This window comes from Copadichromis virginalis, linkage group LG7 (genome assembly GCF_057382275.1).
Source record: "Copadichromis virginalis isolate Kocher_CV1m ecotype Utaka linkage group LG7, C_Virginalis_male_GT1.1, whole genome shotgun sequence".
Lineage (NCBI taxonomy): Eukaryota > Metazoa > Chordata > Actinopteri > Cichliformes > Cichlidae > Copadichromis > Copadichromis virginalis.
The window spans coordinates 12392911-12417694 of NC_140624.1; the positions used below are offsets into that span (position 1 = coordinate 12392911).

The 24784-nt window shown below is 45.1% G+C and overlaps 1 protein-coding gene and 2 long non-coding RNA genes across 3 annotated transcripts; 1 reads left to right on the forward strand and 2 right to left on the reverse strand.

The window, feature by feature from the left end:
- Positions 1–880: 880 nt before the first annotated feature.
- LOC146704549 (uncharacterized) lies at positions 881–5112 on the reverse strand. The gene is made up of 2 exons (XM_085465297.1): positions 3758–5112; positions 881–3716 (listed from the first exon to the last, which is right to left on the reverse strand). Exons 1-2 carry the CDS (start codon positions 5110–5112, stop codon positions 1271–1273), a joined length of 3801 nt encoding a protein of 1266 aa, XP_085321423.1. The 3' UTR covers positions 881–1270.
- An 8506-nt stretch (positions 5113–13618) lies between these two features.
- Positions 13619–14265, reverse strand: LOC146704550 (uncharacterized). Its single transcript, XR_014921184.1, has 3 exons — positions 14137–14265; positions 13939–14056; positions 13619–13807 (listed from the first exon to the last, which is right to left on the reverse strand). It is a non-coding gene; the product is annotated as an uncharacterized LOC146704550 (long non-coding RNA).
- A 178-nt stretch (positions 14266–14443) lies between these two features.
- Positions 14444–17632, forward strand: LOC146704551 (uncharacterized). Its single transcript, XR_014921183.1, has 4 exons — positions 14444–14970; positions 15321–15476; positions 15928–16020; positions 16310–17632. It is a non-coding gene; the product is annotated as an uncharacterized LOC146704551 (long non-coding RNA).
- Positions 17633–24784: the final 7152 nt, after the last annotated feature.

The following is a 24784-nucleotide window of genomic DNA, read 5'->3' on the forward strand; positions in this document are numbered from 1 at the left end:
ATAGCCGCTGCCATCACCGTCATCCCTCAGTTCGATAGCCGCTCTTCCCCCGAGCCAACTGCTCAGTGGGGCCACCCTGTGTTGTACCTCGTTCCTCTCCTTCAGGGAACAGAAGTTATAGACATAACTAACCGTTCCCTTTCAGTCGATTCACTCGGTACAACACATAAGTATGGGACCTATATACACGCCCCGCAGAGCAGCCACCGAACCGGAACGGGACCACCACATCCTTAGTGAGTGGTAGACCCAGCAGAAAGGACAGCATGAGCCACCGAAGGGGCTGTAACGTCCAACCGATAAAACCGCACAAAAGTGTGCGGCGACGCCCAATTAGCCGCTGCACAAATATCAGCCACAGGCACCCCTCTAAAAAGAGCCCATGAGGTCGCCATCCCCCTGGTGGAATGAGCTCCCACCCCGTGGGGCAACGCAAAACCTCCGGTGCTGTATGCCAGCGAGATAGCTTCTACAATCCAGTGGGACAGCCTCTGTCTGGACAGAGCTCTACCTCTATTCGGATTAGCGAAGCAGACAAACAACTGGTCACACAAACGCACATCCCGAGTGCGCTCAATGTAGGTGCGTAGCGCACGCACCGGACAAAGAGAATGCACCCTCCTCTGCTCCTCAGATTCAAAAGGAGGGGAGCAAAAGCTCAGCAACTCAAACTCCATTGAACTATAAGATGCAGGCATGACCTTGGGAAGATAGGCGGCATTCGGACGCAATACGACCTTGCGGCCATCAGGAGAAAACTGTGTGCAGGCAGGATGCACAGACAGCGCATGAAGGTCCCCCACTCGCTTCGCCGAGGCCAAAGCGAGAAGTAATGCGGTCTTATACGAAAGAAGTTTCATATCTACTGACTCAACGGGTTCAAACGGAGGGCCACAAAGGGCCTCCAGCACCAAAGACAAGTCCCAAGCCGGGACACTGGACTTAAGCACGGGCCTCAGCCGGCGAACCCCTTTCAGAAAACGCACGGCGAGGGGATGCGCACCTGGTGTCACCCCGTCAAAACCGATATGACAAGCAGATATAGCCGCTAAATAAACCTTGATCGTCGAAAACGAAAGGCCTTTATCCAACAGCTCCTGCAGGAATGTCAAAACATCCACAATAGAGCACTGAAATGGGAGAGTGTGGCGGTCCTGGCACCATCGCTCGAAGGCTCGCCATTTGTAAGCGTACAAGCCTCTAGTAGACGAGGCCCTGGCGCTCTGAATCGTCGCTACCACACTAGGTGGCAGACCCTTAGCAACCAAGTTTAACCTCTCAGCAGGTAAGCATGAAGGTGCCACAGATCCGGGCGCGGATGAAACACTTCCCCCCCCGCCTGAGAGAGGAGATCCCTGCGGAGAGGAAGCTGCCAAGGACTTGCTGCAAGCAGGCTGATTATTTCTGCATACCACGACTTCGCGGGCCACCAAGGGGCCACCAGGATCAGAGAGAGGGAATGCCGACGCACCCTCTCCAGAATTGGAGATATCATTTCCACTGGGGGAAATGCATACAGGAGCACGTCTGGCCATTGGTGCGCTAGCGCGTCCAAGCCCAAGGGTGCATCGTGGTCGATTATGGAGAAGTACAGGGGGCAGTGAGCATTCACCCTGGAAGCAAAAAGATCTATTTGCGCCTCGCCAAATAGATCCCAAATCTGAGCCACTATTGAAGGGTGTAACCTCCATTCTCTCACCAGAGGACCCCCCCTGGAGAGAAGGTCCGGCCCCAGGTTCAGGTGGCCCGGGACATGGGTGGCTCTTAGAGTCAGAAAATGAACACTGCACCATAACAGCAGAGAGCGAGACAGCTGCAACAGGGGAAGAGAGCGTGTTCCTCCCTGCCTGTTTATATAAGACACCACTGTTGAATTGTCCGTCCTGACTAAGACATGCTGGCCCTGCAGGACTGGACGGAAACGCTTTAGAGCTAAGAACACTGCTAACAGCTCTAAGTGGTTGATGTGCAGCTGGCGCTGAGCCGCGGACCAGATCCCTCTCACTGACGCACCCTCGCACAGCGCTCCCCACCCACTTAGGGAAGCATCTGTGGACACCACCTTGCGAAACAACACCCTCCCAATCCGAGAGCCCTGGTGCAGTAGCCCGGGCTCCCTCCAAGGACGGAGAGCTAGCATGCAAGACGCAGTTACCGGCAGCCTCCTCCGGAGGTGACGCGAAGCACACAAACGGTGAGAGAGAGTCCAGCGTTGAAACGCTCTCATTTTCAACAGCCCAAGCGGCACTACGGCGATCATAGATGCCATCATGCCCAACAAGCGCAATATCGTCTGGAAACGCAGTCTGCGTCCCAGCTGAAATTGAGCGAGGCAGCGATGAAACGCGGCCACTCTGTGCTCTGACAACCGTGCGCGGCTGGAAAGAGAGCATATTTCCAGACCGAGAAAAGCGATCTGTTGACCTGGGATTAGCGAGCTCTTCTGAAAGTTCACAGAGAACCCCAGTGTCTGAATGTGTGACAGAACCCGCGACAGCTGCGTCTCCGCCTGTTCTCTGGAGCAAGCCACGAGAGCCCAGTCGTCCAGGTAGGCCAAGATGCGGATGCCCCTCTTCCTGAGGGGCGCTAGCGCTGCCTCGGCACATTTCGTAAAGGTGCGGGGAGCGAGCGACAGCCCGAACGGCAGCACTAGGTATTCGTAGGCTACGCCCTCGAATGCAAACCTCAGGAACTGCCTGTGTTTCGGGTGTATAGCGACATGAAAATAAGCATCTGTTAGATCGATTGTCGCAAACCAATCTCCCGGGCCGACTGCACTCAGGAGCTGTCTGAGTGTTAGCATCTTGAACCTGTACGTTCGCAGGTACGTGTTCAAGACTCGCAGGTCGAGGATGGGACGAAGCCCTCCCCCTTTCTTCGGAATGACAAAATAACGGCTGTACCAACCTTTGTCCGTCTCCGAAGCGGGGACCACCCGTATTGCTCTCTTCTGTAATAGCGCCTGTATTTCCTCTCTGAGTACCAAGGCTGCCTCGGGGTTGACAATCGTGTTCACGACTCTTTGGAAACGAGGCGGCTTGACCCGGAACTGCAACCGGTAACCCATGGCAACGGTTTGCAGCACCCACGGAGAGGGGGCGCAAGCGCGCCACTGAGGGAAGTGAGCAGCCAGCCGGCTGGCCTGCAGCACTGACGGCGGGGCGCCGTCGCCCCCCAGTGTGTCTGCAGGGGACTGCATCCCCTGCCTGACCTGGCTCATTTCGCCTGCAGGTTGAGCATTTGAGATTGTTTGAGAGTAAACAACACTCTTTATTGATTGCAACATGGGAACATGTACATTTATACATTTTGTTGGGTGCACCTTTTCCGGGGCATAACAATGAAAAACAGCGGGAACACTCGATGTGGTCGCTTGAACATTCAACACATCTGAACCGTGTGCAGGGGTTATGTGCTTGGGAGACCGCGATAGGGAAGTGCAGCGCCTTCTGGGGCTGACAACCTGAACAGAACTTAAGCGGCACCTCTTGTGCGGCAACAGAGGGGTAAGAGCAGCGTCTCCCTGCTGCCGGATCCCTTCCCCACTCGCAATCACAGCTAGGAGGGCTGAGGCTTCTTCCTCCTGGGCGTCGGGTCCCGTCGGGGGCCCGGGGGAGGGCCTTTGCCCCAGGCCGACTGGCGTGGCGCTCGGGCCGGAGTACGTGCTCTCGCCGGCGGCCCTCCCACTCCAGCAGTGGGCGCCGGTCTCTTGCCAGCTGTCAGAGGAGCGGCGGGCCTGTGAGAGCTAGCAGTGGGCTGGGGCTGGGGCTGGCGTCTGGGGATGATGTCGCGCAGAGCTTCCGTCTGCTTCTTCCTCAGATCGAATCTAGCCTGAATGGCTTCAAGTGAATGTCCGAATAACCCAGCCGCAGACACTGGTGCGTCCAGATACACAGCTCTGTCTCTATCAGGGACGTCGGAGAGGGTCAGCCACAGGTGCCTCTGCGCCACCACTGTCGAAGCCATCCCTCTGCTCAGGGAGAGCGCTGCACAGCGAGACGCACGGAGGATGTAATCCGTGGTGACTCTAACCTCGTTAAGAAGAGGTGACAGCGGGCTGTCCTCCGGAACCAGCGATCCAAGCTCCGCCAGGCACATTGCTTGGTACGTCTGGAGCATGGTGACGGAGCTCATGGCTCGAGCGGTGCCGGCCTGAGCCCGATAAATCTTCTCCAGCTGCGAGGCCGAGAATCTGCAGTGCTTGGACGGCAGAGTTGCGGGGCCACCGACACCATGGTTATGGGACGGGGCCAGATAAGCAGCCAGAGACGGCTCCATAGGGGGTGGGTTAGCTAAACCAGCTCCCTCGGCGCCGTCCAATTCCATGTACTGTCCATAGCCGGGCACAGTGACGCGGGTAGACAGAGGTTTGTCCCATGACGCTGTTAGCTCGCAGAGAAAGTCTGGGAACATGGGGAGGCAGTTTTTGGCCGTTGCGGGCTCCGGTGGAAGGAAAAAACCCGCAAACCGCGACGGCTTCCGAGCTGGTGGAGGAGAGGGCCAGTCCACCTGCAGCTTCTCAGCGGCACGGCGAAACAGGGAGAAAAGAGAGGTGTCATCGTGGCCGACCGGCGCAGCAGCGGCGGCATATTGGGTCGACAATGAGCTCTCCTGCTCATCCTCCGACAAACCATGGATGTCCAGGCCGATGTCCAGCACGTCATCGTCTTCCTGGGGAGCGCTGGCGGGCTTCAACCCAGGCTGAAGCCCGTCAGCGCTCCTGCATGGTTCCGGTCCGTCATCGGCTAACCCGTCAACGTATTCCATGTGGTCAGCCCAGCTAATCGCGGGGACATCGACCTGAAAATTTTCGTCTTCGGACTCGGACGAAGCCGGGGCTCCAGACTCGGAAAGAAGAGGGTCATGCCGTGCGACAGCCGAGCGTCCCAGCACTCTTTCCACAAACGTCACCCGTCTTTCCAGGGTCGAGCGTCGGAGCTGGCGACAAAACGCACAAGCTTCGGGCTCCGTCAACGCTCTCCTAGCGTGGACGATCCCCAGGCAGACAGGGCAGGCATCGTGCTGGTCGCTGTCGTGCAAAGAGAAACCACATCCCTGAGGACAGGGGCGAACAGAAGATTTCTGCTTTGCTCGCTTCGGTTTGGAGTCCATTCCCAAAACGCAAAGCGAAACGCTGCACAAGAAAAACTTGAAAATAGCGCTCCGCGGGCAGCCTACGCACCAGCTGGGCGGTGGAGGCTAACACCAACAGGGGCAGTTAAGCTAGGTTCAAGTTGGCAGACAACGGAGCTAACTAGCAGTAGCTAGCTAGCCCAACTCAGCAGAGGTGTTCTCAGCGAGGTGAAGAGCGTAAGAACTGAGGGATGACGGTGATGGCAGCGGCTATATGTGCGGGCGGGGCCTTGCGCGTGTCATCACACGTCATCTGCCGTAAAGGCGTGAATAAAGGTTTCTTCAGCCAGGACACGCGAGGGCGTGATATCCCATACTTATGTGTTGTACCGAGTGAATCGACTGAAAGGGAACTATCAGTTACACAGTAAGAGACCATTCTGGTGTGAAAATTGGTAGTTATTCGTATGTTCCAATCCTACAGGTATTAAACAAATACTGTCAGGTGGAGGATGTGTGGGAACAAATTGTTCTGGATAACCACAGAAATCAAGATGATGATGTTTTGACTGATTACAAAGATGGCATGTATTTTAAAGACCACTCATTTTTCAAAGACCATCCTCAAGCTCTAAGACTTCATTTTTATGAAGATGAATTTGAAATTGTGAACCCACTTGGTGCAAAACGAAATAAATACAAAATCTGTGCATTTTATTATACTATAGGAAACATAAGTGGAAAACATCGCTCAAAGTTGAGTCACATTCATTTAGCCTTACTGGTTCGCCATTCACATTTAAAAGAGTGTGGGCTTGAAACTATACTTCAGCCCTTGATAACTGACTTGAAGATGCTGTCCACAGAGGGTTTCACTATCTGTGTCGATGAAGTAGAGCACACAGTTCATGCTGCTCTTGCTACCATTTCATGCGACAACCTTTCTGCTCATATGATTGGGCGTTTCTCAATGTCTTTCAATACAGGCAGAATATGCCGATTTTGTATGGCCTTGCACTCGGAGATACAACAGCACTTTTGTGAGGACCATTTTGTTATTAGAACAACCAAAGTACATGAGTACCACATAAACTGTGTGGAAAACAACCCAGAGAGTGCTGCTTTGTACGGTGTGTATGGTAACTGTACATTTGATGCACTGCCTTATTTTGATGTGACCCAGTCTCTTCCCCCAGATGTAATGCACGACTTGCTGGAGGGGGTTATTCCTTTGGTAATGAACTTGGTTATTTGTAAAGCTCACAGGGAAAAGCACATCACCATATATGAAATCAATGATGAGCTGAAAAATGTGAAGTTTGGGAGGAATGACAAGCCGAACAGACCAGTGCCACTGACGGAAAAGATGCTTCGAAATTCTAACATAGTTGGATCAGCCAGTCAAAAATGGTGCCTTTTCAGGCTCTTGCCTTTTTTAATGGCTCCCCATGTTCCACCTGGCACTCCATATTGGCATGTGTTCTTATTATGTTCAGAAATCGTAGATCGTGTAATGGCTACAAATGTGAGAAAAGATGAGCTTGCTTATTTAAACCTGCTTATTCAAGAATTTCTTGAAATGACTACAAAAGTCTTTGGAAATGTTTTAACACCCAAGTGTCACTACCTTATTCACTACCCAAGGCTGATTTTGATGTATGGTCCTCTTCGCCCTTTATGGTGTATGAGATATGAAAGCAAGCATCAATATTTCAAAAATATAGCGAGTTTTACAGATGTGCATTTTCAGGATAAAGTGCTTCAGCGTGTGTCTGCTATATCTGTCAGCAGTGTCAAATATGAACTTGAGGATGTTTTTGTAGTTGGCCATGTACACACTGAAGCCATACCTATATTCTTTAAAATCAAGTATATTTTGAATGTTGATACTTGTTGGGTATTGTGTGGGAAACTGTTACTTCCTCGCACTTATGAATGTCATTTCCATGATTACCAAGTGGCAGTTGACAATGACTGGATCCTGTTCAATCCAGGAAATGAATTAGATTTTCAAGCTCTAGACACCTATTTAGTTGATGATAGACTGTTTGTGTCCTTGAGGTATTCTGTGTGACGTGATTGCAAGAACATTTTCCACTTTGTCTATATATATGACATATATATATTCTGGCTTGATGAAGTAGAGCAAAACATTTGTGTGGACAGTTTTTTAAATACATGACATCTCTGTGATCCGTCAAAACATTGTGTTCAGGTGTTTAATGTCTTTATGTGATTGTTTACTTTTTTTTAAATGAATGTATTTTTCTTAACATGTCCTATGGCAATGTATGAATGTAATCAAGGATGTATTCCTGTGGTTGTTTAAATGCTTTGATGTGATTCTATTATCGAAAATAAATAGTTAAATAACCAAATATTTTGGACTATTGGGGGTACATTTTTGTCTCTTTAGGTACGAAATAGGTTGTCGCTGGGGGGGTACCCTCATAGGTACCCTATTGTACCCTTTTCAAGGGAACATTTCTGTACTATAGTTTGAAGGTACATTTATGTCTTAGGAAAGTACATGATTGTACTTCAGATGGTACAACTTTATAAGGTACAAAAATGTACCAAGCCTAAAGGGTACAGAAATGTCCTTCAAAAAGGAACACCCCCAGCGACAAGCATTTGTACCCTTTTTGGTACACTTTGGTACCCCTATTTCTGAGAGTGCAGGGCTGACTCATGAGCAAACCCCAGGAAAAAGGTAATAGTGTCATGGTCCTGCGACCATGACTCAGTGACTTTGTGTTTGTGTTCTTTATTGTTATTATTCTCTTTATTATTCATGGGCTGTTTTGGGATGGTTTGTGTTTTGGGATTTTAGGTACTGGGTTCTGAGCTTGTGCTCCCTCTATTGGTCCCTGGTGTCAGTGTTCCCCTGTCTCGTCAGGTTAACCAGGTCCAGCTGTGTCTCCCACCTGTGTGTGATTTCCCAGTGTCTCTCTGTGTACTTATAGTGTGTGTTTTCCTCTGCTCCTCGTCGCGTCGTCTGTGTTCATACCCTGTGAAATCCTCTGCGTGCTCTCCCTGCTGTTCTCCCTTCATGTTCAGGTTTGCCACTCCTTTGTGTAGTTTCTCCCAGTTTAGTTCGTCCTTAGTTCAGTTTTGCCATCTCCACTTTATGTTTGGTATTGTCAATAAATCACCCTTCACGTCTGAAATAGTGCTGCGTTTGAGTCCTCCTTCCACTCTTCACACGGCCGCTGACCCGGACCGTGACAAATAGTTCTCTTATTTAGAAATTCTTCTGCTTTTCCCAACATGTTTTTGAATTTAAATGACAGACACTGTAATTTCACACATTAGATTTAGCACTCTACTTCATTTACTAAAGGCAAGCCCTTAAACACTCTCTTGAGCTGAGCAGCCAAACCAGACTGTTGTTTTTATATATGAAAATAATCAAATGCAGTGGCACACAATCACTGTCATGCATGGTTTTGCTATATATGAGATTTTTGTTGTGCCTAGAACTCTGATAGGACGCAAACCAGTGCAATAAGTACAGCCATGAAATTTCCTCAGAACAAAATATTCCACATTCAAATGCTAGTGGTAACAAAAGTGGAAGCGACTGGCAATTCATCCAGGAAGTGGTAGACCACATAAAAAATGCAGAGCGGGGTCAGCAGATGCTGAGGCTCATAATGCGCAGAGGTCGCCAACTTCCTAGTCAATTGCCACAGCCCTCCAAACGTCAGGTGGCTTTAAGAATACCTCAAGAGCACTGTGTAGAGAGCTTTATGGAATGGGTTTCGATGGCTGAGCAGCTGCATCCAAGCCTTACATCACCAAGTACAATGCAAATCATCACATGCAGTGGTGACTGTGGCACATATGACTGTGTGGCCACTACCAGCTCCACCACCATCATCAAGTTTGCTGACGACACCGTCGTGGTGGGCCTGATCTCTGATAACAACGAGACGGCCTACGTGAAGGAGATTAGGAATCTGGAGAACTGGTGCCAGAGGAACAACCTCCTAAACGTCAGTAAGACAAAGGAGCTGATAGTGGACTTCAGCACTAAGCAGGAGAGGAACTACCAGACCCCCGTCATCAACGAGTGCCCAGTGGAGAGAGTGGACAGCTTCAAATACCTCGGAGTTCACATCACGCAGGACCTGTCATGGTCCTGTCACATCAACACCGTGGTGAAAAAGGCCCGTCAGCGTCTCTACCACCTCAGACGCTTGAGAGACTTCCAACTGCCCTCCAAGGTGCTCAGGAACTTTTACTCGTGCACCATAGAGAGCATCCTGGCGGGAAACATCTTAACCTGGTTCGGGAACAGCACCATGCAGGACAGACGAGCTCTACAGAGGGTTGTGCGATCAGCTGAGCGCACCATCCGCTCCGAGCTCCCTGACCTGCACTCAATCTACAGCAGGCGGTGCTGGACCAAGGCCAGGAAGATCGTGAAGGACCTCAGCCATCCCAACAACAGACTGTTCTCTCTGTTGAGGTCAGGAAAGCGATTCCGCTCCCTGAAGACCAACACAGAGAGACTGAGGAGGAGCTTCTTCCCGCAGGCGATACGGTCTCTCAATCACACCACCACACAGTACTGACCCACACATATGGTTCTTACACACACACACTGGACTTTCTGGACATTGTTTTTGCACAACACTGGTCACTATATTCTTCATTTCCAGTTAATACTTGTACAGCTGCTGTTATTGTGTATATATTTATTTATATTTAGATTTCTTCATACATTCTTATATAGTTCTATATTGTGTATTGTGTATTTTGTTGTACAGTTATTTTATTTTCAACTTTAATTTATATATTTTATCTTATTCTTCCCAGTTAAATTTACCCTTCATTCTAATTTGTGTTGTACAGTTATTTCATTTTTAACCTTAATTTATATTTTATTCCTTCCTAGTTAAATTTACCCTTTTTAATTTTTCATATTTATTTCCTATCTTATTCATAGCCTTTCCTTTTTTGTTTTCTTTAGGTCACGAGCAGTTGTCCAAGCATTTCACTACATATCGTACTGTGTATGACTGTGTACGTGACAAATAAAATTTGAATTTGAATTTGAATTTGAATTTGGTGTAAAGCACGCCGCCACTGGACTCAAGAGCAGTGGAGATGTGTTCTCTGGAGTGACGAATCACACGTTTCTGTCTGGCAATCTAATGAATGAGTCTGGGTTTGTTGGTTGCCAGGGGAACAGTATTTGTCTGACTGCACTGTGCTGAGTGTAAAGTTTGGTGGAGTGGAGATTATAGTGTGGGGTTGTTTTTTATTAGGAGTTGGGTTCAGCCCCTTAATTCCAGTTAAAGGAATTCTCACTGTTTCAGCATACCAAGATATTTTGGAACTTTGTGTGGAACAGTTTGGGGATGACCCCTTGCTCTTCCAACATGACTGTTCACCAATGCACAAAACAAGGTCCATAAAGATATGGACGAGCTAGTTTGGTGCGGAATAACTTGACTGGCCTGCACAGATTCCTGAACTGAACACGACAGAACACCTTTGGGATGAATTAGAGTGGAGACTGTGAGCCAGGCCATCTTGTCCAACATCAGTGTCTGACCTCACAAATGTGATTCTGGAAGAATGGCAAGATTCCCATAAACACACTTCGAAATCTTGTGGAAAGATTTCCTAGAAGAATTGAAGCTGTTATAGTTATATTTATATTAAAGCCTATGGATTAAGAATGAGGTGTCACTTAAATTCATACATGTGTGAAGACAGATGAGCAAACAGTTTAATGTATGTGTTCCACAGGTCCTTTCTGTGACAATCCAAGACCTCTAATAAATTCGGATACTAAAGTTAAACTTGCTTCTGCTGAATGATATACCTGTAGTTAAACTGGAACTGACCCACTGAGATAGTCAGACAGCAAAATGCACTTGTAAGGCTTCGATGTCCTAATTAAGTGGGCAATGGTGTATCACGTGCTTTTCTCAGCCTGTAGAGCTGGATAAGGATTTATTAAATCTGACACAAGCTCAAAAAGATAAACTACAGTGGAGCTTTGCCAGTTCGCTTGAACTACAGCAAACAGGGAAGCCCAAACATTGACATACACTTCTGGGCTGAAAGAGCAAGTGGAAAAAGGATCATTATCAACACTGACTGTATGACAGCCTGAACAGGGACTTGAAGCCCAGACCCTCAGATTAAAAGGCTGATGCCCTACCAGCTGAGCTACTCAGGCCCAGAAAGCTTGCTGGCACTAAATAAAATCCTCAGTAAAATCCGATGTCTGTGAGACTGCACAGAAAGATTAGTTTAGCTTTTCTGTTACAAAAGGGATCTTAGTTCTCTTGGTTTTCTGGCAAATGAGTGCTGATGATGTTATGAACCTTCCATCTCAACACCACAACTAGCGTATGAGTAAAAAGTAATTATTTCATAGCTAGTTAGCAAGACAAGTAGCCTTTATTTAATTTATTAAGGGTTTTTTTTTTCTAGAAAATCAGAGGCACACAATGAGTTTCCACAGTCAACAGTGCAAGAGGTCGAGCTGTGATTATCTTCCGCCGATGATAGTGTTGTTTTCTGCAAATTAAAGTGTGTGCACTGGAAAAGGGTTGGAAAAAATAGTGAGGTTAGTAAACCTGCCAGGGGAAACTCGAGGATCAGAACAATGCTGTTTTTGGAAAAATAAAAATGGATACTGGGGATAGTCAGCACATATATTCTGGTGAGGACTCGGCAGGTGAGACCAAAGAGAGATATTAATGCCTGATCAAGAATGTTTTTAACCACAGGGATGATCTAATCTCTCTGCTCAAGACAAAAACATATAGGTTTGCTCTGTCTTGGTGGGAATCTTTTTTGTATATCAATAAATTACGTACAAGCACAGGTACCAACCTACTTTCAGCATAAGCTAGTATCAGTGACCTTTAGATCTTCATCTAACCTTCTCCCAAATGAGCTCAGCATGAGCCTCAATGTTGTATTAATCGGTCACGTACATCTCTGGTCAAACTGCACTACAGCTGACCCACTGAGATAGTGAAGTGTACTTTTAGGCTTTTAATTTTACATTGAAGACAGCCAAGTGATGAACTTTCATGGTAAAACAGACAATCAATTAAGGTGTTGTGGGAGTGTTCCCAGTCAGGGAACCAGACCTCTGACTTGGTTTGATTGAAAATTTAATTTAAAGTTCCTCATTTCCACTCTTCTACCCAGTGTTTAATCTTGCATTAGGTGTTCATACTCATATAGTTTAAATACAACTTTTTGGTTACCCAAAACAAACAAATGAATAAATAAATACATAAAAATAAAGTCCGGACAGAAGAGCTACTGAATTTGTGTCACAGGCCGAGTCTCTGACCCAGCTGTTTTGAGTTATTTGGCATCTTTGATTCTTTTTTGTTTGTAATTTAGGTCTGTCAGGCTTCTGTTGTCATTCGTATGCCTCATGTTTCCTGTTTTATTTTGAAGGAGTCTGCTGTGCCTTTGTCATTGTATTTAGTTTCACTTCCCAGTAGCACCATTACACTCAAAAAAATGAATGAGGTGGATTGTTCAGTGTATATTAATTATTTATTTTCATTTTACTTAAAATATATGTTTTTGTTAAGTTAACATATGTTTTTCTAATCAAGTCTACGTAATTGTGTCTATTATTCAACGTACATAATACTAATGTGTTACTTGATCGCATAACATTTAAGTTAAGTCAATTAGGATCGATATACCTTGTATATCCACAAGGTGGCAGTAATGCAAAAACAGTTGTAATGAAACCGCGCAGAACAAGAAGGTTTCACGGCTTGTGCCTGCTCATGCGCAAGACTTCAAATTTAACTGAAAAAGGCTGTTTTGGCGCCAAGCTACTGTTTCTTTGAGAGGTAAGACCACTTTTTTTTCTTTGACTATGTTGTGTAGTATCTATATGTCCAGCATGGTTATATTTTGCGTTTGTCTTACAAGACATGTTATATCGTTTGCGTGCGCTTGTTTTACATTAGTTTTACTGGGTCCTGGACATGCTTATTTTGTGGACTGTGTAAGAAACATTTTTATTGTTTTTTGTTTTATTAAGGGATTAGCTACAGGGGTTCATGGGGTTATTCTTTCAAGGGGTTATTTTTCCATTTGCTTTCTTGGGATTCCTTTTCTGTAATCCGAGAGTCGGAAATATCGAATAGGATAGCAAGGATAGCATAAAGTAGTGATGGGCAGATGAAGCCCCATGAAGCACTGAAGCTTTTCATCCAATTGGTTCACCCCAACGCGAAGCTTCATGAAGCTTCATTTGCTCTAGCAGGACACCTACTGGACGTAAAAATAATAGCTGGCATGAATTTGAAGAGTGTGGCATTTTGCACACAGCCTGTAAATGTCAACAACAAAAGGAGTGTGTAAAACATGTATATTGTAGTGATGGCAGTATACTGTGTATATTTATACTGGCAGTATGGGAAATGATTATTTGGAAATGCTTGAAATGGAAATGATCATTTACTGTGAGGTGAGGTGTGGTTGGGGTGTGGACAGTGGTTGTGCTTTTGTAACGTTGAGGTATGGACAGCTACACACCTGCCTGTTCACATTTTATTCTGTAAAAACTAAATTTTCACTGCTTTTATGACCTTTTTAGTGGGGAGAACATAGCTAGGATTGAATGATTTAACAAATCTTTTGAATCCTTTGTCCTCCACAATGCTAAATGGCTGTGAGTCCTCAATCACCATGCTGACCAGGTCTTCATCTATTTGAGATTGTTCTCCTGAGGAAAGACAATAAAGATAAAGCACAAATATAAATATCACACACGTAACTTATAACAGCTGTATAATATTGTTATATCATTTAGTAACATTACTGCATCCTATATTATCATTGCATTTGATGGCTCACCTGGTCTTGCTCCACGATCGGTGTCCCCCTTATTCTCATGCAAAGCTCTGTAGTGCCTAAGCATGGATGAGGTGTTGCTGTTATATCCCAGCTCCCTGGCACATAGCAAACACTTCACCTTGTACAAAAGTCAAGACAGCTCAACATAAATTGTATTGCACCATCAGTATCATGAAAATACATCTTCTGTAGAAATACCTTGTTGGGAGGAATAAGATCAAAATGTTCCCACACAGGGGAGGACATCCTCCTCTTCTTAGCTGGCTCCATTCTCTCCTGACTTTCTCTCCTCACTCTCATAAACCTCCAAACGGTCTCCAAACTCTCACTAACTCTCCATCAAACACCCACATTTTTGAATGAAGTCTGAGGGGTTTATATCGCTGTCATATCTCGCGGCAAAGTTCGAACCACTTCATGAACCAGTCACGTGGTACAGCCGGGCAGCGAGGCTTCGGACGTCATGATTTTCAGCTCCTCCCATAAATGAAGCAAGCCTCGATACGCGCTTCGCGGAAACGCCCCCTCCATTACTCGACACACGCTCCGAAGCCTCGATACAGAACGTCCCATCACTAGCATAAAGTGACATTTAAAATCCAAAAAGTCAAGGGCGAAAGCCACTGTGACACCATTGTTCTGCTCTATCAGTAATCTGTATTATGTAAAAATGGTCTGTAAATACAGCATGTTTCCTAGCGGAGTTATACATATCAATGTAGTTATAAATTACAGTTTGTGAAAGTACACACTTAATTTTTTTAATAAAATTATTCAAGACATATGAGTGGACAGACAATGGAGGTCGACAGACCTGGTGATAATTGCTTCTATAGAAAGTTAGCACATGGCAGTGTCAATCTCTTGCTTTTCTTCTGAGTAGTATTTTATTTAGTTGTAATTCAAACAATAATTTGCTTCTTGAAATTAAGTAATGAATTTCTTGTTTTACTTTATAAATCTCAGATCCTGCCTTTACCTGCTCCCTCCTATACTGATGTGGTGTATGTGGTATTGCTGAGCTTGTATGTGGTATGTGAACTGTTATACTTTTAAAAACAAAACTGTTTTATAAGTTAAGTTTTCTTTTGTGACCCATCCCATGCCCCTGTTATTTCTTCTCCACATCTGAACCATGGTAAAGGTTGCAGTTCAAGGGCCTGAGGCATGAAATTCTTTTCAGATCAGCTGTGATCAATATTTTTTGGAACTTGATAAATAACAATAAAAGCTGTAATGGCTCCATTAGCATTTTGTGTAAATGTTTGTGTTAAAATTATAGCTTTAATGAGGTCTTACTACATTAGTTTTAGTTTGTATATGTGTACATATAGTATGTATATTTACAGTACAGTATGTTGTGTTTGTTGACATATTTTCAGGTGGAAGCAGAATATGTGAGGATTACTACTGCTGCACATGTTCCAAGGCTTTTTACACAACTTGACCAATACACTGACCAGCTCATAAAAGTCTTCAAGAAAAAAGGAGGCGTTGCAGGGAAGAAAATTAGACAAACTTTGGCCCCAGCCACACAGGTGCGTTATTCTGTTGGTAGCAAAATATTATGGCTAATAAGATCATTTTCAAATTTAAACAGCTAGTGTATGGTAGCTGCACAGTGCACTTACATTTATATAAGCAAGACAAAGTTTGGTACTCAAAACGTTGGAAAATTTAAATTACCTAAACATATGTAAAATCTGATCCCTTGATTTAGGTTAAACCAGAAGTGAATGTTTTTATGTTATGTTTTGAATGCAAAAAAGATGATGTATTAGTTTGTCTTTACCTCCATTATGGACATATATAATGTGGTGGAAACCCTGCCCAACAGGTTAACTATTTATGTCCATGTGATGATTAGTTGGTCTTGTGTACATGTCTATCTGTGCAGTGGATATGTCATTCATTTTGCGTATAATGTGAGTTTCTGTCATCCTAAAGTATATCTGTTTTCTCTTCCTGTATCTCTGCCACTCTCTACAGAAGGAAAGTATTGAAAAGGGGAGGGAGTGTGTCCTCAGGGCACTACCTTTTTACCTGAATGAAGACCCAAGCATCCTCTTCAAAGAATAATTGGTTGGTAATTTTAGTTTAGTTTTTTATCTGTATTAAACCAAATTTTGAATAACTAATGTTGTTGCATGTTGTTGTTGTTGTAATTTGCATGGAACCTGTTTAAATGTTTTGGGAAATCTTCTTGTATACCCAAACTATTTATATTTATCGTTGAATCTGTAGTCTGAAATAGTGGCACACTGGGGTGCATGTTCCTAATATTGTGTTTACGTCATTAAAGGGTAGCTTTGGCCCTTTTTCTTTCTTTTTTTAAAACTGGATGCCATTTTTCTATGTTTTTGTGTCTAAGCTACAGCTGTTCAGAGGGAGCTGGAACAAATTACCCTTGCTATCTTTACCATCGAAAGAGCTGATGCCAGCACTCCTCCAGCCGATGTGGGTATAACCATCTAGTGTGTCCTGCATGACCTGGAAGACCTGGCCTCTGCATGTGCACTCTTAATGGGTGGGATATATGCACTGAATCTCAGTTAACCTCAAGACTGAAAGCTTTCTTTGAAGTACTTCAGAAGCTCTTCCTTCATCTGTATGTCAGCATACTCTTGACCAAGGTACAGTTGCTCAAGAATACACTGAATGAATAAGCCAACCTTTAATTTGGATGATGAATGTTCTGTCAGATGGACAGAAGTTTTTCGGAGGCTGAATGGGAATAAAATGGTAATTTGTAAATGACAGATAACGGGAAAATTACATTTAAGAGAAATTTAGAACATTTTGAAAAGTTTGTAAACTACTACAATTTGAGAGATTTTACTGTTGTGGGGGGGCTAGTAAGAGACAATCAAAAGTATTGAGATTTAAAGGATTTAATTGAGAGATGATACTGCACCAGAAATGTTGAAGGGTGGTGTGTATATTAGCGTTCAAGGCATATTGTTATGAGGTGGAAATATGTTCATATTCAGTTTGTGTTACATTGTGTGCATTGTAAAGGTAATTGCAATACATACTAAAAATAAGGGTAAGTTAGGAGGTTGATCTGATATCCTCGTGTTGGTGTTGTTCCCAGATCATCATACTAAATGTGTCACGGTTTGCGGGGGCAAGCCGTGTGGAATATATATAGGACCAAAAGGCGGCAGCTCTGGTGCAGGTGAGTGTTTATTAACAACAAAAATGCAAACAACAAAGGCGCTAGGAACATGAAACTGAAACCTAAACTGGGTAAACTAACACACAAACCAGGAATGACGGTGCAGGGAGGTCCGGGGAAATACATGCAGGGAGACCGAGGGGAAACAACACAGACGAACCAGCAACGAGGACACGGTAACACACACTATAAATACACATGCCAGGAATCAGGGGATGGGAAACAGGAGGGGAACACACCTGGAATACATGATAACTGACAAGGCAGGGGAAACGTAAACAGAACACACTGACATAAGACAGAGCCCTACAAAGTAAAACAGGAAACACATACACGTAATGACACAGACTCAAAGACGCGGACTAAACACAGAGACTTACTACACTAAGGAAATGCACAAGCAGGGAAGACATCAACCAGAGGGAACACCACTAAATGCTAGAAAATACAAAACTATCAAAAGTAAAAGTACATAACCAAAAACACTGGGTCACCGACCCAGGACCATGACAGTACCCCCCCCTCAAAGGCTGGCTCCAGACAGCCCAACAAGAAAAAAAAAAAAAAACAGCCAGAAAAAACAGAAAACAACCCGACCAGGGCGGGCGGCGGGGGCCCAGGAAGGAGGGCTCGAAGCAAAACAAAACCGGAGCACCAGAAGGCCAAAAGACCAAAAACAAAAAACGAGCCCAAAACCAAAAGAAACGAAGCACACCAAAACACAGGAAAAAAAAAAAAGCAGTCCAAAACAGAAGAGTCCAGGGGGCCGACAGCACAGGAGTCCAAAACAGTTCAGGGGGCCGGCCAGGGGGCCGACAGCACAGGAGTCCAAAACGGTTCGGGGGGGCCGGCCAGGGGGCCGACAGCACAGGAGTCCAAAACGGTTCGGGGGGGCCGGCCAGGGGGCCGACAGCACAGGAGTCCAAAACAGTTCGGGGGGCCGACCGTGCGGACGGCAACGGCGGCGACGTGGATACAGTTCGGGAGGCCGGCCGTGCGGACGGCAACGGCGGCCACTCAGGCGATGGCGGTCCGGGGGCCGGCCGTGCGGAAGGCAGCGGCGGCCACTCAGGCGATGGCGATCAGGGGGCTGGCTGCGCGGAAGACAGCGGCGGCGCCCAAGTGTCAGGCGCACCGGCCGAGGCTTGGAGGGCACAGGACCAGGCGACGCTGAAGCAGAGGCAGGACCAGGCGTAACAGGAGCACAGGCAGAGGCTGGACCAGGCGTAGCAGAAGCACAGGCAGAGGCAGGTGGGCCAGGCGTAGCAGAAGCACAGGCAGAGGCAGGTGGGCCAGGCGTAGCAGAAGCACAGGCAGAGGCAGGTGGGCCAGGCGTAGCAGAAGCACAGGCAGAGGCAGCTGGACCAGGCGTGGACGAAGACTCTGATGAGGCCGGACCAGACGAGGACGAAGACTCTGATGAGGCCGGACCAGACGAGGACGAAGACTCTGATGAGGCCGCAGCTGACGAAGGCTCTGAGGCTGCAGCTGACGAAGGCTCTGAGGCCGCAGCTGACGAAGGCTCTGAGGCCGCAGCTGACGAAGGCTCTGAGGCTGCAGCTGACGAAGCACAGGCTGGAGCCGCAGCTGACGAAGCACAGGCTGGAGCCGCAGCTGACGAGGAAGGTTGCTGAACGGGCCCCTCGGACCCTCCAGCGGAGACAGGAGGCTGAACGGGCCCCTCGGACCCTCCAGCCGACGAGGCATGAGGCTGGTGTGGTTCTCCGGAACCACCAGCTGACGAGGAAGGCTGCTGGACGGGCTCCTCGGGCCCCCCAGCTGAAACAGGAGACAAAGGCCGGAGCGGTCCCTCGGACCCTCCAGCGGAAACAGGAAACAAAGGCCGGAGCGGTCCGTCGGACCCTCCAGCGGAGACAAGAGACGAAGGCCGGAGCGGTCCCTCGGGTGGCTGCTTAAACTCCAGGGGTCCAGAATCAGCTGAGGACTGGGACCTAGCCTCTGGGGAAGCCCTGGAGCGGCAAACAGTGCCAATGGCGGCTGAACCAGGAAAAGCACCTTGAGGTGAAATTAAACTTTCTCCCTGCACGGAGTGAATGAGTGAAGCCGATGATACTGGGGCCTGCGCTACAGGCGGCACTGGAGCTACTGGGGCCTGCGCTACAGGCGGCACTGGAGCTACTGGGGCCTGCGCTACAGGCGGCACTGGAGCTACTGGGGCCTGCGCTACAGGCGGCACTGGAGCTACTGGGGCCTGCGCTACAGGCGGCACAGGAGACTGAACTGAGGGTGGCACAGGAGACTGAACTGAGGGTGGCACCGGAGACTGAACTGAGGGTGGCACCGGAGACTGAACTGAGGGTGGCACCGGAGACTGAACTGAGAGTGGCTGCGGGGGAGCTAACTTAGCTGCCGGTAGCTGCACAGGCGATAAGCAGCTCGCGTTGATATCCGCCACACAAAACGCAGCCCCTGAATGAACAGTCATGCAGTCCGAAAATGAAAAACAGTCCTCACTCACCACAGCCGGCGAATTAGAAGTCCGAACGTCCAGCTGTGGGGTGGCGCGCTTACGGCGCGATTGGCGTCTCCTCCCCGCAGACGGCTCCGACGGGCCGGGCAAGATCACATCCGGCGAGTCGGGCAGCGAGGCAGGAGTGGCCGAGAGAAGGTGCGGTGTGAGCCGGAGAAAAGCCTGCATAGTCGGAGGAAGCGAGTTCAATAGCCATGGCAGGCCGGAAAAGAGCCGTTGCAGCCGGTCTTCTGTTGCGCGGCGAAGCTCTTCCGGGGGATGTTCCAGCCATAGGCTGAGAAGGATCTCCACATTGTACGTGATGTCGTCCTGGAGCTCCTCGGACGGATTTACAGCCGCTGGGTCCATGGTGGCTGGTTCGTTCTGTCACGGTTTGCGGGGGCAAGCCGTGTGGAATATATATAGGACCAAAAGGCGGCAGCTCTGGTGCAGGTGAGTGTTTATTAACAACAAAAATGCAAACAACAAAGGCGCTAGGAACATGAAACTGAAACCTAAACTGGGTAAACTAACACACAAACCAGGAATGACGGTGCAGGGAGGTCCGGGGAAATACATGCAGGGAGACCGAGGGGAAACAACACAGACGAACCAGCAACGAGGACACGGTAACACACACTATAAATACACATGCCAGGAATCAGGGGATGGGAAACAGGAGGGGAACACACCTGGAATACATGATAACTGACAAGGCAGGGGAAACGTAAACAGAACACACTGACATAAGACAGAGCCCTACAAAGTAAAACAGGAAACACATACACGTAATGACACAGACTCAAAGACGCGGACTAAACACAGAGACTTACTACACTAAGGAAATGCACAAGCAGGGAAGACATCAACCAGAGGGAACACCACTAAATGCTAGAAAATACAAAACTATCAAAAGTAAAAGTACATAACCAAAAACACTGGGTCACCGACCCAGGACCATGACAAAATGTTGTTCCAGGATCAACATTGCAAGTGACCAATCAGAATGTTGTGACGTCATACTTTTGCGACTTCGGGAAAAACCGGCGTAAAACAAAAAACTGTACTTAAGCTGCGTGAAACCGCCTCTGTCCGCCGATCAACTGACCCTAACCCTAACCGTAACCCTTTAATAAACAGTAAGCAGAATTGATATTGTCCTTGCAACATTGGAATTTCATAAATGCACGAATGGCTTGGCGCGCAAAAGAATAACGTCACAACAATGTGACAACATTTTCATGATGGTCTGGGAACAACACCAACACGAGGATATCAGATCATCCAAGTTGGGAATGCAGGATGAATGTATATTTTGTGGACTTTTAAAGACGAACAATTGTTTCCATGTTAAAATGTTTCCATCTGAAGTTTTTTGCCCAAACACTGGTAAAATAAATGTTGACAGTGGCGAGTGTTAAATGGTTACTGCTGTGCTGTTGCAAAAAAACTGAACGCTGACAAGCTGTTTTATTGTTAGACCATAATGTTGGCATGTTTTGTTAAAGTTTTATTTGGGATGGTGATGTAATTTTCTTTGATTGCTAATATCAGTGGACTATTTATTATTATTATTATTATTATTATGATTATTATTGTTGTTGTTGTTGTTACATAAATTTTTTTTAAATTGTGGCTGTTGAGGTGGACACTTCACTTTGCATTGTTAAAGGAAAGCACTTCATTGGCATTGTGTTACTGGACTGACCCTAAGCAATCATTGCAAATAGCAACTTTGCTATCCATTTTAGACACTAAAAGAAAAAAACACTCACAGACCTTACTAGCATCACATGTGCATAACTCAAGTGTCATCTTATCAATGTGTTATGTGATCTTCAATGCGTTTTTTTTTTCTCTCTTCTATTTCTGGTAGATACAGACATTTAATTTAAAGTCTTGATGTTGCATCTGTCTACATACTGTTAATTACTAACCCTAATGAGCTGTTGTGTTTTATTTTGGACTGGGTTTACACAAATGCTCACTGAATGTGTTGGCAATAAAAGAAATTTTAAAAAATAAGTTGGATGTACTTAATTCATTTGTGTGGAACCTGTTGACAAAATAGATTTATGTAAAACTAATTAATAAAGCACAAGGTGGCTGAAAATATAATATTTGAATTAATCTAACTTAAATTTAACATTTTACTGCCACAAATAAGAAATGTGTTGAAGTAACTAATCTAAACTATCTAACCTGAAAATATATCATCTTTGTTCATACAACATAACTTGATTTAGTTAGTCTTAAATATGTCTTGTTAATCTTAAGTAGTTTTTTTAAATTAGATGAACTAAAGATTTTTGCTTTAAACTAACATAATTCAATTTCATGGAACCTGTTGACAAAATAATTTTAATTAAAGTCAACGTTTCATTTTTTTGAGTGTAGGTTCAGGTGCATCAGCTGTTTCCTCATGTGTTTCCACTTCCCCGAACCACCCTTGTGTGCATTTAGTCTGTGTGTTTCTGTTCGCTCATTGTCAGGTTGTCTGTTATCTTCACCACAGTCTTCATTGGTTTTTCCTCATAGTTCTCACTGTGTTTCATAGAGCCTTAGTTTACACAGTGTCCATGGTTTTCTTCATGGTTGTTCTTAGTGTTTCATAGTTTTCATGTTCTTTGCTGCCTTCAGCCAAATAAAGGCTTACTTTTTGTTCAACCTGCAACTCCTCTCTCCGCATCTGCTTTTGGCTCCTCTTCACAACACATCGGCCGTCCCCGCCGTGACAATTTGATTGACTAGAACTTTCACTTAGGGTCCTCTGTTGTGCTAAATTGTTGCAATCATTTTTTTGAATTCTCCCTCTGATGAATTCTGCTTATTAAAAACCAAAGGTCTAAAAACTTTCCAGGGTTCCTTATTCAGTGGAAACACAACATTTTGGTTTCAAGAAAAGAATTGGACAAAAGAGCAGTTACAGTGTTGAAGAATTGGATTTTCACCGACGTCTTTTCTGAGAAATCATTGCAATCATTTCTTTGAATTCTCCCCCTTATGAGCAACCAAATGTCTAAGAACTCCCTCTGTGAACACCCTAAAACTCAGTGAATAACTGCAAATAACATACATGCTAGTTTCCCTTTTGCTTTCCACTTACTTCATCACCAGACTGTATGTACTTTTTGCATGTTCTGGATTTTCACATTTTTTGAGCATTTACTCTTTTGTCTTCCAGGTGGATATCATAGCGACATCATAGAAACTGTTAAAGCTTACTTTCCTGAAAATAAAGTGTTCTCACTAAATATAATCCACACAGCAAATGGATCTCGCTAACACGACTGGTAAATTAGGAGAAAAGGAATCTATTCTAGGAAGAAGAAATGATCCTTAATTAAACTGATGCAGTGCATGAATACTGTGGCTGAACAAACAGGAATTAGTCCAGATTAAGTTGTACTAGAGCACTGAATGCATTCTGAGAAATGAAAACAAGCTTTCTCTATCCATGAATATGTATAGCTGAAAAAGAAAAAAACCCTCACTCGATATAGCATCCTATCACTGATGACCACTTTTGCTGCTTTAAGATGTGAAGTGTGGATAAACAGCACTCTCAAGAGATCGATGCTATATCACTCAGACGCCAAACAAGATTAGATGATTAGAGCTGTTCAAGGCACAAATTCAGTGGAAGAGGCAACATTTAGGATTGACCTGTTTGCATTTAAATGGTTTGAAAGCAATTGCTGACAAACTAGTCTTAGAAATAATTGTTGCTAAGTAGTGCTTTTACAAAAGATGCTTCTAAATTCATAAGAAACACAGTCATTTTAACTTCATTTTTATCTTAACACCAGAGTATGTGATTTAAGTGTTCTGACACTAGATTATGAGAAAAACACAAACTGATAAATGGTCAATAATCCAGGTAAGGAAACCCCAGAATGGAAATGACCTTTTAAACCGGGGAGGGGACCTATTGCCTGAATTATTCTTCTGTTACAATATAACCAGGCCAATCAGAGTCATTGCGGGAAAGGCCAACCTTGCCCTCATGGCTGTTGATTTATGTATATGAAAGTGATCAATGTTTTGCAATATTCCTACTTTTGATTGCTGTTTGAAATGGTTTATAAGACTGGTGAAACCTGCAGTCTGCTGAGAACGAAGAAGTCACTTGGGTGAGTGATGAAATATTTCTCCCACTGAAAATGTTGCTTCCGGTTGTACTTTCAGGGAAATATGGAACGTCCTGGTTGTTTTTGTTATTGAAAAGTGTGAAATGTATTGTCTTTCATGTAGACCAATAATAACTTTACTCTATAAACTGAAACATGGCCAGCCAAACAGCTGCATGGCTCTTCTTTTAGTCTTTGATGTTACATGAACATGCATACGAATCATTAAACCCTCAAGAAATTATAGTAGGGATGAATAAACCTGAGTAATATGCAAATGAATAAAAGGGTTTGTTAATCTGCATATTGCAAAAACTGTGGTGGTTCATATTAGAGATGGCACGATACCACTTTTTTATGTCCGATACCGATACCGATATCATAAATTTGGATATCTGCCGATACCGATATGAATCCGATATAGTGTTTTTTAATCAACAAAACTGTTTTTTAAATATCTTGCTGCATTTTGTATAAGTTCATACTCAAGTTTAAAACAACAACTACACTAAAGCTATTCTGTTATACCTGTATGCAAAAAAAAATATTTCATAGTTCAACAATACTGATCAATCTAATAAACTTAAACCTACACCATCCTCCCTATTCTGGTATTTTAAAGAGTACTTAGCATAAATATTAAGCAACCTAACTAATAGGGTTCCAACTCCCACCCCTCACGCTCCACCTCATGATGCTTAATCGACGTAATCAACCTTAATTTGATGCAGTGTGAAAAAAAATGCACAGAAATAAATTATTTTTCAAGAAATATTAAATAGATTCAACATCTTTCTTCAACAAAATTGCAGACTGCACAGATGGTACCTTCCCAAAGGAAAAAGTACTATAGCTTACTAGGGTATATTAGACTTAATAGTTACTATATACAGTAATTGACTTCTATTCATTTTACATCAAATTAAAACTTTGGGTGTCAGATAATTATTTATTAAAAGCTAGACATTTTAAATGAGAATAAGAAAGAAAAGTATGTCTTTGTGCCCCCTTTTCCCTGTTAATGCCCTATTGGCCCCCCTGGCTAAACTTTGCTAGATGCGCCCCTGC